The following is a 14,933-nucleotide window of genomic DNA, read 5'->3' on the forward strand; positions in this document are numbered from 1 at the left end:
TTGCAAAGACACTATTTTCCTACCTATCACATTCAGAGGTAATGGGGGGTTAGGACGTGGACCTATCTTCTTGAGGGTCACCAGCCCACTATAGGTATCAATCAAATGCATAAAACTGCCTGCATTATTGATGACTTCCACTGGAGAGTGCTTTGTATCTCTGTGTTTCATGTGTTAATAAATTTACATTAGTATGTAATACTAATGGGCCTATTATGTGGAATGTCATACTTTCTCTTATAGCTAGATTTAATAAAATTCATTTGTTTTGCAGCAAACAGTAGAACTTCTGATAGTCAATATGATGCTTTAATTACAAGTAATTTGGTCCCTATGTATGAAGCATTCAAAAGTAAGTATATACTTAGATTATTAATTTTAAAATACCCAAGTAACTCCTTGAACTTCTAAACTAAACACATCTTTTATTTCAATTTGTTCCTGTTATCAGTCATTTTGTTCTAATTTTTTTTTTTGGCCGCACCTTGTGGCATGCGGGATATTAGTTCCCCGACCAGGGATTGAACCCATGACCCCTGCAGTGGAAGCACGGAGTCTTAACCACTAGACCTCCAGGGAAGTCCCTGTTCTAATGTTTTAAATATTGAAACAGGAAGGATGTCTAACGTAAATTCTTTTCAACTTACTTCAACTTTGGATGACTTGTTGCTAGAATTTTGATAATTTTTTAATCCTAATTTTACTGTAAAGAGCTAACCACAAAATAAAATTTTACTGATACTCACCATAAGTAAATGAAAAGTGTTTGTCCCTAGAGTCACAATTAATAAGGCAGTATGTGTGTTCTGACCTTTTTTAATACAGTCCCCAAAGCAACTCAGCCCTAGGGAGGCATTTGGAGACATATTTAACTATAATTTCGAGACTGTGACTACATCAACAACAAAAAGCTATCATGGATGTGGCTGTTTATTTTTGTTGCATAGACTATTTTGCAGTATTACTCAATGACCACTGACAAGTATTAAAGCAGAATTGGATGCTATTTAAATGTACCTGTTTATAATAGAAAATATTTACACGTTCAATAGAGGCAGACATTTTTAATGCTTTATTCTTTTATTTTTAGCAATGTGGAATTACTTCCATAGAGTTCTTCTTGTAAAACATGCCATGGAAAGAAATGGAGTCAATGTGGTTAGTGGACCAATATTTGATTATAATTACGATGGTCATTTTGATGCTCCAGATGAAATTACAGAGTAAGTAATTTGAAACAAAATGGACTTTTGATTTGGCAATAGGGTATCATAAGGGGAAACCTCAATATTTAAAATTAAAGCTCAGTGTTCTAAACATTACATATTTATATAGAGATGCAATTGTTGACTATTTTCAACTAGTCTATCTAAATATTTAGCAAAAATTTTATATGGCAAAGATTTAAACTAATAGGCAAAGAAAAAAATGTCCAGGAATAGTTTAGAAAAATTTTTATTTGGAAAATTTCTAAACCAATGTGAAAGGGAAAACGTGGTTTTGTCAAGGTTAAGGAGGTAGGGAAGACTCACTGTGCTATCAGTAAATAGAGAACCAGTTCAGCAATAAATTAAAAAATCAAGAAGTGACTATTCAAAATACTGCCCAATATTTTGGATAGTGGATGATTCATAAAAGTATCTCCCAGGAGATAGTGTAGGCTTCCTATAGAAAACTAGTCCTACTAAACTGTACATCTTTGTACTAAACCTGGTCATACATGTTGCTAAGAATTACTTTTGAACCCAGCACACAGGAATAGAGAGTTTTAGAAGTGTCATCCATGATTTCTCTTTATTATCAAAATGGACAGTACTAAACTATTGTACTAAGCCTAGATTATGTAAAGCAATGATTTCTACTTATACCTTCTGATAAGATAACATTCATCATCACTAAGTGTGTGACCTTAAATTTTGTTTGCCTTGTCCTTATTTCAGTGTCTATTGATCCTGTCTTTCACCATTTAATAATCCTAGCAAACTATTTGATAGCACTTTACTCCATGCTAGGTATGCTTCTAAGAATTTACAGATACTTCATTTAATCTGAAAAACATCCACATGTTAGATTCCATTAGTTCCCATTTAGAAAAGGAAACTGAGGCACAGAGAGGTTAACTAACTTGTCTAAGTTCCACAGCCAAGTAGTAAAGCCAGAACCCAGACAGTCTAGCTCTGATTCTAAATCACAGTAATACATTACTACTTATACCAGTTCATTTTCCTTTTAGTGGACTCATACTAATAGCTTACCCTTATTTTGCACTTGAAACTTTTTTTTTTTTTTTTTTTTTTGCGGTACGTGGGCCTCTCACCGTTGTGGCCTCTCCCGTTGCGGAGCACAGGCTCCGGACGCGCAGGCTCAGTGGCCATGGCTCACGGGCCCAGCCGCTCCGCGGCATGTGGGATCCTCCCAGACCGGAGCACGAACCCGTGTCCCCTGCATTGGCAGGCGGACTCTCGACCACTGCGCCACCAGGGAAGCCCGCACTTGAAACTTTTAAAAGCACTTTCATGTTTGTTATCTGAGACTAAAGGACTGTCATATCAGTTGTATGGATTTGTCCCCGTCTATACTGCGAAATTGGTAGCATAGGAAAACCTCCATGTTAAAGTTGAGGAGAGTTAGAAAGTCATAGACTATTAGAGGATTAGTACACATCCAAATGACTAGTAGAAGTGCGCAGCTACAGTTGAAATCCCAGCTCCTTCATTTCCAGCCCCTGCTCTATTAGGAAATGTCACTGTGATGTATAAGTCAACAAAGCTAGGAGGCAGAATACCATGCTCTGCTTTTCATTGTATTTTAATATTTTCCCATGATGTTAAAATGACCAGGCTTGGACTTCTATAATCTTGATTCAGGCTCATTAAGGTTTAAAAATGTGTGGTAAGATTTTGTATTTTCTATTTATTTACTTTCTTTTACTATAATTTTACTTTGACATTTCTTTAAAAATATATAAAGACGTTTCTAATCTTCAGAAGCAAAAGTATAATAACATCAAATCTTTTCAATTATGTTTTTAGATATGTAGTCAACACCAGTGTTCCCATCCCAACACACTACTTCGTGGTGTTGACCAGTTGTAAAAATAAGAGCCAACCCCCCGACGCCTGCCCTGGGTGGTTGGACGTCTTACCCTTTGTCATCCCTCACCGACCTACCAACGTGGAGAGCTGTCCCGTGAGTATGCTCCTGGAGAGGCCCTGGGCCCTGAGAAAATGATTAGTCAGAGCTCATCTGGGCTTTCATAAAAGTGGCTCTGACTACAGTATATTTTCTAGGTGTTTCATGGGTTAGAGTTGTAGTAAATATGACCTCAGTTTTGAACTTTTCCTTAGACTGCTGATCTCTATGTAATTAATATCAATTTAAACATGTATATGCTTACATGAACATGTGTTTATATATGCATGTCATATATTTTATTTAGATATATTTTATTCACATTCACTAATAAGGAAAGGGGTTGTATCTTATTAGGCTTTTTATTCTGAATGCAAACCTTAAGGTTCTGTCCCAAAGTTGGCACTAAATTAATGTTTCTTAAATGAATATGTAAATTTAAAAATTCCATCAACTTGAAACATGAGGTCTGAAAATACATATATATATAGTGTGTATATATATGTATATATATTTACCTAAATACATATATACATATATGTATTTACAAAATAAGTTAGCTCAAATAACATTCCTTTTTTAACATCACCTCAAAGGCCACCTCAAAACATTTTGGATCAAGGCAAATTATATGTAAATAGTTACTTCAACTTCATATATGTTCTTTATAGAAAACATATGTATTCTGGTTAATTGGGTTTTACTGAAGTCATTCAGCTAATATATTGAATACTTATTAAGTAAACAGTATCATGATAGAAGCTTTTTAGAATGCACCAAGGAAGAATACATTGTCTCTGCCCTCAAGGAGTTCATATATAACTTTGATATATAAATGAGATACAGACACATAAATGGGCCAGTTGATCATATAAGAATTATTTTAAAAATTAGAATAAGAGACATTACAAAGTTGGGATTCATTTTCAAATACTGTTGTAAGTGTGTAGTGTTTCAGATTCAAAACACTTTTGGCTGGAATAACCAATAAAGTTTACATAAATTGAGGTGGGAGTAGGGCTGGGCCCTGAAGGATGGGCAGAATTCGAACAGATTGAAAGGATTAGGAAGACTCTTCTGTGGAGGAAATGAAGAAGGGAGGGACTTGGCAACTGGCTGGATGCAAGAGCCAAAGGGAAAGGGAGACTCAAAGCTGAATCAGAGATTTTAAATGCAGGTAATTAGGGGGAAAAAAAGAGGGAAGTTAGGAATGAGAACTGTTTTGGCAGGTAGGTAGGATAATTAAGTGTAGGTACATCTGGTTTGTAGAAATGGGCGTTCACATGGAAAATCCCATGAGTTAGTAGAGATGGAAATTAAAGCTTAGGTTCTAAGCCAGGTTGGGATTCATCTCTATTCTCTCATCTGTTCAACACATAACTGCCTTCACCATACTGTGTGCTATGGGCAATACACAGATAAATCAGACATGAATTCTAGCAAAAAAGGCTCATAGTCTATCACTTAGAAGCCTAGTAAAATAAAAGAAAGAAAAATCAGTAGCACAAAGAGGGACAGATAAAATGTAGTAGGATTTCAAAGGAAAAATACTTTCTGGTAAGGAAGGCGACATTCTAGCTGAGTCTTGAAGATAGGATTTGAACTTGAGTGTTGAATGGTTGCTTTCAGTGACTCAAGATGGATGGCAAAGTTTAGAGGCTAAACAGTGGGTCACTCATAGTCCTAGAATGAGGAAGAGTTTCCAAACAAGAAGCTATCAGGAGATGTTGTGTAGTTGAATCTCTTCTGTCCTGTCAGAAGTTTATTTAGTCGAGACAAGGGGAAGCCGTCATTCTTCACTTCCTCTTCCAGTGGCAGACTTTGGTGACTGATACGGTGTGGTGCTCTTTTCCACTGAATCAGGAATAAATAGTTCTTTATCATAGAGGTTCTAGGTAGCCATTTTGGATTGGTTAGAATGGGTGTGAAAAGAAGAAATGATTTGCTATCCCTGGTCTAGGACCTTATGGTCTTCTATCAGGACTTTTGAAAATGAATCTTAAGTAGTTTTACTGTCTCCTGTCCTCCTCCCCTTCACCTCTGTATTTCACTATCAAGTTGCTCATCTTAAAATTTAGTTTTTCATGACGACATCCCTTCTCATCCATTTGATTATCTATCTACGCTGAATAAAACTACAAAAATAAACAAAAATCTCCCAGCCTGTACTTAAGGCTCTTCACCATTTACCGTCAGTTGACTTTGCAGACCCAAGTTCCAGGCCAACTGAGGTTCTTGAATTTACTTGAACACCCCTTGATTTTCCCTACCTCCATGTTCTTGCTTATGGTCTTCTCTCTTCTAGAATGTCCTTCTTTTCCATCTGCTAAAAATTCCACCTACACTTCAAGATAAAGTACAAATGGTATGAAGCTTTCCCTGAACATCCAATGTGGAGATGATCTCAAAATTAACAGGCCATCATCTCTATTGAATAAGCCATGATCATTAATAAATTGGACATATTCCAAAATTTTAAGGAATTGGCAGTGTAGTAATCAGGCTATGATATCTATAAAGATAACTATGAGGCATAATATGATGAGTATGAAACAAACATAAACCAAGCTATAATTATAAGAAAGATTGTGACATTAATAAGATGTGACTGTCAATTAGATATAGGGAAGGAAGAGAGGATGATAGAGCCAAAGGTGACTGAAAATTTAGGTGTGATTGGCCAGGAAATATATAAGACAATCAGTTGTTTTGGGAAGGATACATTTGCTGTTGGTGGTCTTCCAATTAAGAAACTAGTTGAATATCTAGGAGGGTATGTGAAAAGCAGTATAGAATAGAACGCAAATGCATGAGTTTTGGTGTTGGATATCTGGGTTCAGTTATTGATTTGGCCTCTTTGGGCAAGCAATTGAGTGTCACTTTCTTCAAATGTATAAAAAACTCACCCCCTCATGATGTTGTTTTGAAAATTAAATAAGATATTTCATATAAACCTCTAAGAATTCTAAATAAATAGTAAGCAAATGGTAGCCATTATAAAGAAATCACATTTTATTAAGGAATTACATTCTAAAGTCAACATAAAGTGAAATTGTTTACAGATAAAATCACCCAGAATCAAATCACCCACAAAGTACTGTACATACACAAGCTGTACCTTAATAAGTGCAATTCAGCCAACATTTCCACCAGCATTAGAACAGGTAATTACGCTTTAAGCACCCAATGAAATAGGCTTTCTTTAAGGGTCATTTTGTATGAAACTTCTGCACTTTTAAATATTCTAATCACTGTGGCGGAGGGAAGGTACTCACACTATAAAATGTTTAAGAGAACAGATACCAGTTGTAGAAATGGTAGATTCACAATTTCACCTCACACCTGATGTAGGGAACTAGATTCTCATTTCCTTATATATTTTCTGTCTTCCTTTGTTCTTCCATCATTTCTTTCCTCCTCCTTTTTCTTTTTTTCCCCTCTACTTTGTATGGCTGAATTCCTGTCAGATGAGAACGCTGCCATAACTCCAAGCGACTATCATTATTGTAACTTAGTATATATTGGAAATGCAATTGGGGGTACACAGTTGTACTGTAAATAGAATTAGGGGTAAACAATACAGGTATGGAAGTTGGAAGAGAACAGAACTATAGAGATAGATTTCGTATTAAATCACGGGAGTGAAATAAAATTTCCGAAGGGAAGAAAATAGAGAGAAGAGATCCAAAGATCAGATGGAGGAAAATGTCTATTCTTCCAGGATGGAAAAAACTAAAGTCAGCTGAGGAAACAGAAGGTGTCATCAAACAAGTAAGCAGAGCTATGGAAGACAAAGAAGGAACTTTCAGAAGCTTGGGGTAATAGCTAAGTGAAAGGTCTACAAAAATTCTACTCAGTTATGTCATCCTTGACAAAATGGTTTTATTAGTGTGACGGCAGTGATAACGAGACTGTAAGTGAATAAGGAAGAGATTAAGGAGGTGGTTAGGGATTAAAAATACTGAAACTGGTATCACCTCAAAAAACTAACAATTTGAGTTGTATTTTAGGTGTATACAATACTTCTATTTATGTAACAGGTCTAATACATATGTAATTAACCAATAAATTATATATGTATATATAAATCTAAAAGTATATATTTAAATATGGCTCATAATAACTCGATATACACAAGGCTTTTATTCTCTTGGGATGCAGTGGTACAGCTAAAGCAGTTGTCTACAGCTGGCTTCTGTTCAGATTGGTTGGTGCTGGTGAACCATCTGATATGGAATAGCTTGAGTATCACCCCTGCCTAGTTATAATTATGTTGTACTTAAGATCATTTAAGTACATTTCATTTCATTTAAGATCATTAAGATCATTTCATTGCAGTTTTAAAAAAGTGAAGACTGTCAGGTGTTCCCTAAACATTCAGTTAGATGGATACCAAATAAGCTGGGAGAAAATAGAGTTATAAAAGCCACCGGGGTGGGGGGAACTTTATGAAAAAAGTCATCAAAACTATTAAATGTTACTAAAATGTGAAATAGTGCAGGCAAGAAAAAAAGGCTGAATTGGATTCCCATTAGAAATATGAGTTAATATTAGTACATCACATATTTATTTTAAAAAATAACAACTCACCTCATGAATCTCACATGGAGAAATATTTTAGAGGTTTGAAACAAACAGTGATTTCGTCTTATACTTCCTCTGGCTCACATAGTAGTTGCCTATTTTAATCTTGCATATTTAAAAAACAAGTGAACCAGGGCTTCCCTGGTGGCGCAGTGGTTGAGAGTCCGCCTGCCGATGCAGGGGACACGGGTTTGTGTCCCGGTCCGGGAAGATCCCACATGCCGTGGAGTGGCTGGGCCCGTGAGCCATGGCCGTTGAACCTGCGCGTCCGGAGCCTGTGCTCTGCAGCGGGAGAGGCCACAACAGTGAGAGGCCCACATACCGCAAAAAAAACCCAAAAAACAAAAAAACAAGTGAACCAGTATGCTGAAGTCAACTGAAAGTCATTTAAGCAGACTCATCTAATTAAACAAACTTGTAAACTTTCTTACTTTTAAAAAATTTAACTGGAAATTTAGCAATATCATATGAATATCAGAAAATTAATAAATAAAGAATAAAGAATTTCACAGGAATCCATGGCTCTAAATTATTGCACTAACCTTTTTTTTTTTTGCGGTACACGGGCCTCTCACTGTTGCAGCCTCTCCCATTGCGGAGCACAGGCTCCGGACGCGCAGGCTCTGCGGCCATGGCTCACGGGCCTAGCTGCTCTGCAGCATATGGTATCCTCCCGGACCGGGGCACGAACCCGTGTCCCCTGCATCGGCAGGCAAACTCTCAACCACTGCGCCACCAGGGAAACCCTGCACTAACCTTTATATATACAGTATATATAGTATAAAAAAAATTTTTTTACTATACTATTTATTATACTATTTTAAACTATACTGTTTTTTATATGTAGTTAAAAACCTATTGAAAGTCAAATGGCCAAGAAATATCTGAAAAGATACTCAATAAAACTCAAGGTAATAACACTTAAACAGGGATAAAGCACTATTTCACATCATGGTTTGGTAAGGATGTGGGGAAATGGGGATTATCCTCCATTGCCAATGGAACTATTAATTGGTATAAACACTTTGAGGAGTGCTAGGTTTAATATCTGGTAAAGTTAAAGTTACATGTACTCTATGACCCAGCAATTCCATTTCTATATCCTAGAAACTCATGTTCCTGAACACAGAAGATATGTGGTAATTTATCATGAAAGTATTATTTATAATGCCAAAAATACTAGCAATATGGCAATGAAAAAAATAAACTGTGCTACCACAACCATAGCTAAAAACAAAAGATTTAACTAGATCTAGATATTTCGCTATGAATAGATCACAAACATAATATTGAATGAAAAAGTAATTATAGAATGCCACTTACAGGATTTCTATAAATTTGAAAACATAAATCAATGCTATATATTGTATACTGATGTGCAGTAAAAGTTTAAAAACAGACTGGATTCACACTGACTCATGATAATGATTAACTCTGAGTAGAGGAATGTAGGGACTTAACTTCATCTTTAATGTCTCATTTTAAAATAAAATTTGTATCTGAAGTAAATATAGAAATGGCTTTGGGCTCCCCTGGTGGCGCAGTGGTTGAGAGTCCACCTGCCGACGCAGGGGACACGGGTTCGTGCCCCGGTCCGGGAAAATCCCACATGCTGCGGAGCAGCTGGGCCCGTGAGCCATGGCCGCTGAGCCTGCGCGTCTGGAGCCTGTGCTCTGCAACGGGAGAGGCCACAGCAGTGAGAGGCCCGCGTACCGCAAAAAAAAAAAAAAAAAAAAAAAATGGCTGGACTTTATGGCAGTCTGTATTTATTATAGTATACTTTGTACTTTTTCTTTTTCTTTTAATATACAGCAAAATTTAGCTGTATCAAATTAAGATTTAAGGCAATAAAAGCGACAGGAACAAACACTGAGTCATGATGTTGTACACTTAAAACTAATGTAATGCTGTTTGTGTCAATTATACCTCAGTAAAACAACAAAAACAAAAACAACAACAACCAAAAAAACACAGGAAAAAGGACAACTTCTAAGTAATAAAAGATCTTTCTGTTAATGAAAAATCATGCCCCAGGGAAACTAGTCTTTTGTTTTTCTTTTTCAGGAAAATAAAACAGAAGCTCTTTGGATTGAAGAAAGATTCAACGCACATGTTGCCCGGGTCCGTGATGTGGAACTTCTTACTGGGCTTGACTTTTATCAGGAAAAAGAACAGCCTGTCTCTGAAATTTTGCAACTAAAGACATATTTGCCCACATTTGAAACCATTATTTAACTTAATATATAAAACAACTTTGGCAAACTGTAAATGATTTTTTCTGCTGAAGAATGTGAAACAAAGTTTTCTGTTTTTCCTTAACTCCTCTAAAAGCCATGTTGTATAATTTTCATTATTCTCTTCTCTTCTTCATTTCAATAAAAATATATTATTTTAAAGTTACACTTTTTTTGCCAGAGATTGTGCTATGTTGTTCCTTCCTTATTATATTTATTAACTCACTTATAATCCTGGGCTATATTTTTCTTCCCAGCATTATCTAAATAGAAGGGAGAGTAGGAGAAGTAGGTCTCCCTTTTGAATCAGTTCTACATCAGTTTTGTTATAAAACATTTCATACTTGGCAATCAGGCAATATTTCTTAAAATAAAAAGTACACATTACCTTTATTCAGTAATTTCATTTGTAAAAGTGGTGCCAACAGATATACTTTGCACAAATGCATGAAAATATCATCTTTTACGAAGACCAGAAGGTAACCTAAAAGACTTGTTGAGCAAATTATGGAGTTTATTTAAGCAATCAATGGGATGCGATTCCACTGCTATAAAGAAAGAAGTTGATCTACATATTGACTGTATGACTATTGTTAAATGAAGAGAAGTGGTAGAATAGCATGTATAGTATACTATCATTTTTCAGGGGCTGGCAAAACTTCTCTTTAAGTGTTGGATAATAAAATTTTTCATGCTGTACAGACTCTGCTGCAACTACTTAACTCTGCCACTACACCAAGGAAGTAGTCATAGATAATATGTAAAAGGAATTGGAGTAACTGGTGTCCAATAAAACTTTATTTACAAAAGTAGATGGGGGAGCTAGAGTTGGCACATGGTCTGAAGTTTGTCAACCTTGATTTGTACACTAAAGCCAGGGTGGAGAGAGGCAGGAATTAATACTAAGAGACAGAGGGAGATAAAATTTTTATCTTGTGACTTTTGGCATTACATAAAAATTTAAAAAAACTCTCTCTATATGTATCTCTTTAATTTTTCAAAATGTGTTTATTAAACAAAGAGATCCCAGTACTCATTTGGGAGGCAATACCATTGGTCAGACTTTTGGATTTGCAGACTGGCAATGTTCCAGATTCATTTCTGATATATATAGACCAGTTCATACAGGGGACACAGGCTTTGCTGGTGAGAAAAAAATCTTGTGGCACGAGCTTCAAAAAAACAAATTATTTCTATTAGGACTTCAATGGAATTATGGTCATTAATTACAAGTAATTTAAATATTAGCTTAGGGCCATTGGGTTTTTTTTTTTTTAACTCGACTTACAGAGTTAGTTTTAAACTGTACAATTCAGAGAAGCTGAAAGACAAGACAAAAATTGGAAACTATTTCCAGCTATGTGGCAAAAATGTTGATGCCCTGTATATAGACACAATTCCTCCAATCAGTGGTCCCCTGACCCACTGTGGCCAGGAAACTAAGATAACCTGGAATTTAGGCTCCACTATGGGGGGAGACAGTGAAGGATGGTTACAACCTTGAACTGAGTTTAACTCTGGTTGCCCTCATTGCTTCTGAGTTTCTCTTAAAGCAACTAAATTGTTTTTGATATCAGATCAAATGGGTGCTCAACATAGAAATAAAAATTTTAGTCAGAGAAACATTAAAATTGCATATTTTGCATAGAGATTGTGTAATTTTTTTTGGTATAATCTTATCCCATTAAAAAGAAATATGTTTGGGCTTCCCTGGTGGCGCAGTGGTTGAGAGTCCGCCTGCCGATGCAGGGGATACGGGTTCCTGCCCCGGTCTGGGAAGATCCCACATGCCGCGGAGAGGCTAGACCCGTGAGCCATGGCCGCTGGGCCTGTGCGTCCGGAGCCTGTGCTCCGCAATGGGGGAGGCCACAACAGTGAGAGGCCCGCGTACAGCAAAAAAAAAAAAAAAAGAAATATGTTTGTGTAAAATCATTCTGAAGGAAAGACACCACTGATTTAACAATTCATGGAATTACAGGGGATTTACAATCGTTACTTTATAACTTTCAGTATGTGGCCTACTTTTTAAATAATGATCTTGTCTTATTTTAAAAATCTGAAAATGTAAATAATAAAGTTAGTTGCATTTAAAAAATATTTATTTAGAAAGAACTTCAAAGATACAGAAAGGTTGTGAGAATAGTATAAAGAACTCTGTATAACCTTCCCCCATCTTCAGTGATTGTTAATATTCTCTCTGTGTATGTTTATGCATAGCTTTATTTTTTTCCCTGAACTCTCTGAAGAGTACATTGGAGTCATTATGCCCATTTACCCCGCCAGAACTTTAAGGTATATCTCCTAAGATCAAGGACATTAAGTCACACAACCACAGTCAGGAAGTTTAACGTTGATACAATATCATTATTTAATTTCCAGATCAAATTTAATTTTTTCTCATTTTCAATAATGTCCTTTAAAATATTTTTTTTTCTGGGATGCAGAACAGAATCATGCATTGCATTAAGTTTTCTTTCCTCTTTGGTACAACAGTTCCTCAGCCTTTACCAAATAATGTCAACGTTTTGAAGAGTCCAGGCTATATATTTTGTAGGCTGTCCCTCAGTTTGGGTGTGTCTGATATGTCCTTATGATTGGATCCATGTTTTGCATTTTTGGCAGAAACACTACATCAGTGATAGTGTGTCCTTGGTGCTTCACTTCTGGAAGCACAAGATGTTCAATTTTGCCATTATTATTGATGCCAAATTTGGTCAGTTGGTTAAGTTGGTGTTCACCAGTTTTCTCTGCTGCAAAGATAGTACTTTCTCCTTATAATTTAGAAGTTATTTGTGGGGAGATACTCGAGCCCCTATAAATATTCTGTTTCTCATTAAATTTTCACCTGTCTTTAGTATCCATTAATAATTCTTCCCTGATGCAATTTTTACTATGACAATTGCAAAAGGGTGATTTTAAAAACAGCCATTATTCCTTCTACATTTATTAGCTTTCTACTGTAAGGAAAAGCTTTCCCTTCTTATTTTTGTTTGTTTGTTTATTATTTGTTTCTTTTTTTATATTTATTTTTAAATTTATTTTTATTTTTGGCTGCGCTGGGTTTTCGTTGCTGTGTGTGGGCTTTCTCTGGTTGCGGTGAGCAGGGGATACTCTTCGTTGCGGAGTGCGGGCTTCTCATTGCAGTGGCTTCTCTTATTGCAGAGCACGGGCTCTAGGCCCGTGGTCTTCAGTAGTTGTGGCACATGGGCTCAGCAGTTGTGGCGTGTGGGCTTAGCTGCTCTGCGGCATGTGGGATCTTCCCGGACCAGGGCTCGAACCCGTGTACCCTGTATTGGCAGGCGGATTCTTAACAACTGTGCCACCACGGAAGCCCTATTATTTGTTTCTTATTTGTATAGACTCATGGATTCTTTTTTATTCCAATTGATTAAAATAGCGGAATCATTGTTTAGTTAAGTATTCAAATTGCCCCAGATTTGGCCTGTGCAAGCTCCTACCGGTGGGTTCTTGTGTCCTTTTGACATATCCTTATTATTTTCTGAGCACTTCCTTACTTTCTGATACCAAAAATAATGTTTTAAGCTCATCTTGTACTTATCTATGCTAACTCTGGAATCAGCCATTTCTCCAAGGAGCCCTGGTTCCATTTAGTGGGTGCTGGTGCCCTAATTACTTCTGGCGTATCATTGTATCTAGTCGCCTTTAGTCAAGAAGAGTACAGTCTATAGCTACATCTCTTTGTCTATGTGTCTCTACTTATATCTCTATTTATATTTATAATTACATGTGTAAAATGCAATGAGTTCAGTTGCCATTCAATACTACATGGTTCTTTCTAACCCTTTCCCATTTCATAATGGTATCTTCCTTCTCCAACAGTGAGAAACTTGGTTCCCAACATTATCAACATATTTACTCATTTGCTCAATCCTATAATACGAAGAATGAAGGAATTACTAACCAACACCATTGAGAGAAACAAATCTACTAAGTAGAATTCAAGAAATGTTTTTAGTTCTTTGTGTCTCAAGACTAAAAATTTATAATCACAATTCCGTGTTCCAAAATGACTTGTATTAATTTTTCCCCCTTCAGTGTAGTTATGTTATTCTTTCATGGATCAGGCCTTTGGTGTTGTATCTAAAATGTCATCACCATACCCAAGGCCATCTAGGTTTTCTGCTGTGCTCTCTTCTAGGAGTTTATAATTTTGTGTTTTACATTTACGTCTATGATCTATTTGGAGTTAATTCTGTGAAGGATGTAATGTCTCTGTCTAGATTAATTTCTTTTCTTTGCACGTGGATGTCCACTTGTTCTAGCACCATTTGTTGAAAAGACTACCTTTGCTCCATTGTATTGCCTTCACTCCTCTGTCAAAGATCTGTTGACTACCATAGTTAATTAAGTCAGTCTCCTATATAAGGGCCTTTAACTGTTTCCAATATTTTGTAGTTACAAATATAGAGCAGTGAATAACCTAATCCATATGTAATTTTGTTCAAAGTGTATCTTCTGTGAAAATTCCTAGAAGTTGGTAAACATATATATGGCACTTGGCACAACTTTAATTCCTAAATTGGTATATTCAAAATCTGAATTTACTGAGATGTAGTTTTCCCCCACCAAGAATGGAAATAATTTATTTTTTCTAAATTATAAAAGAAACACATACTCATTGTAACACTATCTAAACTATATGTATATATTTATACTATTTAACTACATATATAAACATTTTATATATAAACTACATTTACATATAAAAATATAATATATATTACACATTATTAAAATCACACATAATCACAGCAACCAATGATTATAACAGTTAAACTCTATTAATTCATGGCCCCTGGGCATAGCTCTCCTTTGAATGTAATATTTGAACATAGGATTTGGAGAAATGTCAATCCACATTACTTTGGTTCAGAGTCAAATGTTTTTCTCAGGTGAATTTTGAAATTTTCAGGAAAATACTTATGTTTTAAGGATTTAAAAAACACTTTCTATCAGAAAATT

The 14,933-nt window shown here is 35.9% G+C and overlaps 1 protein-coding gene across 1 annotated transcript in view; it reads left to right on the top strand.

Annotated features, from left to right (window-relative positions):
• The window catches only part of ENPP3 (ectonucleotide pyrophosphatase/phosphodiesterase 3), a 73,220-nt gene extending 63,177 nt beyond the window's left edge, over positions 1-10,043 (top strand). The window contains exons 22-25 of the mRNA XM_079716081.1: positions 275-352; positions 1,091-1,223; positions 3,033-3,189; positions 9,781-10,043. Coding sequence (XP_079572207.1) covers positions 275-352; positions 1,091-1,223; positions 3,033-3,189; positions 9,781-9,951 — 539 coding nt within the window. The 3' untranslated portion in view covers positions 9,952-10,043. The remainder of the gene's footprint in view (positions 1-274; positions 353-1,090; positions 1,224-3,032; positions 3,190-9,780) is intronic.
• Positions 10,044-14,933: the final 4,890 nt, after the last annotated feature.

The sequence above is a fragment of the Hyperoodon ampullatus genome (assembly GCF_949752795.1).
Source record: "Hyperoodon ampullatus genome assembly, chromosome: 12".
NCBI lineage: Eukaryota > Metazoa > Chordata > Mammalia > Artiodactyla > Ziphiidae > Hyperoodon > Hyperoodon ampullatus.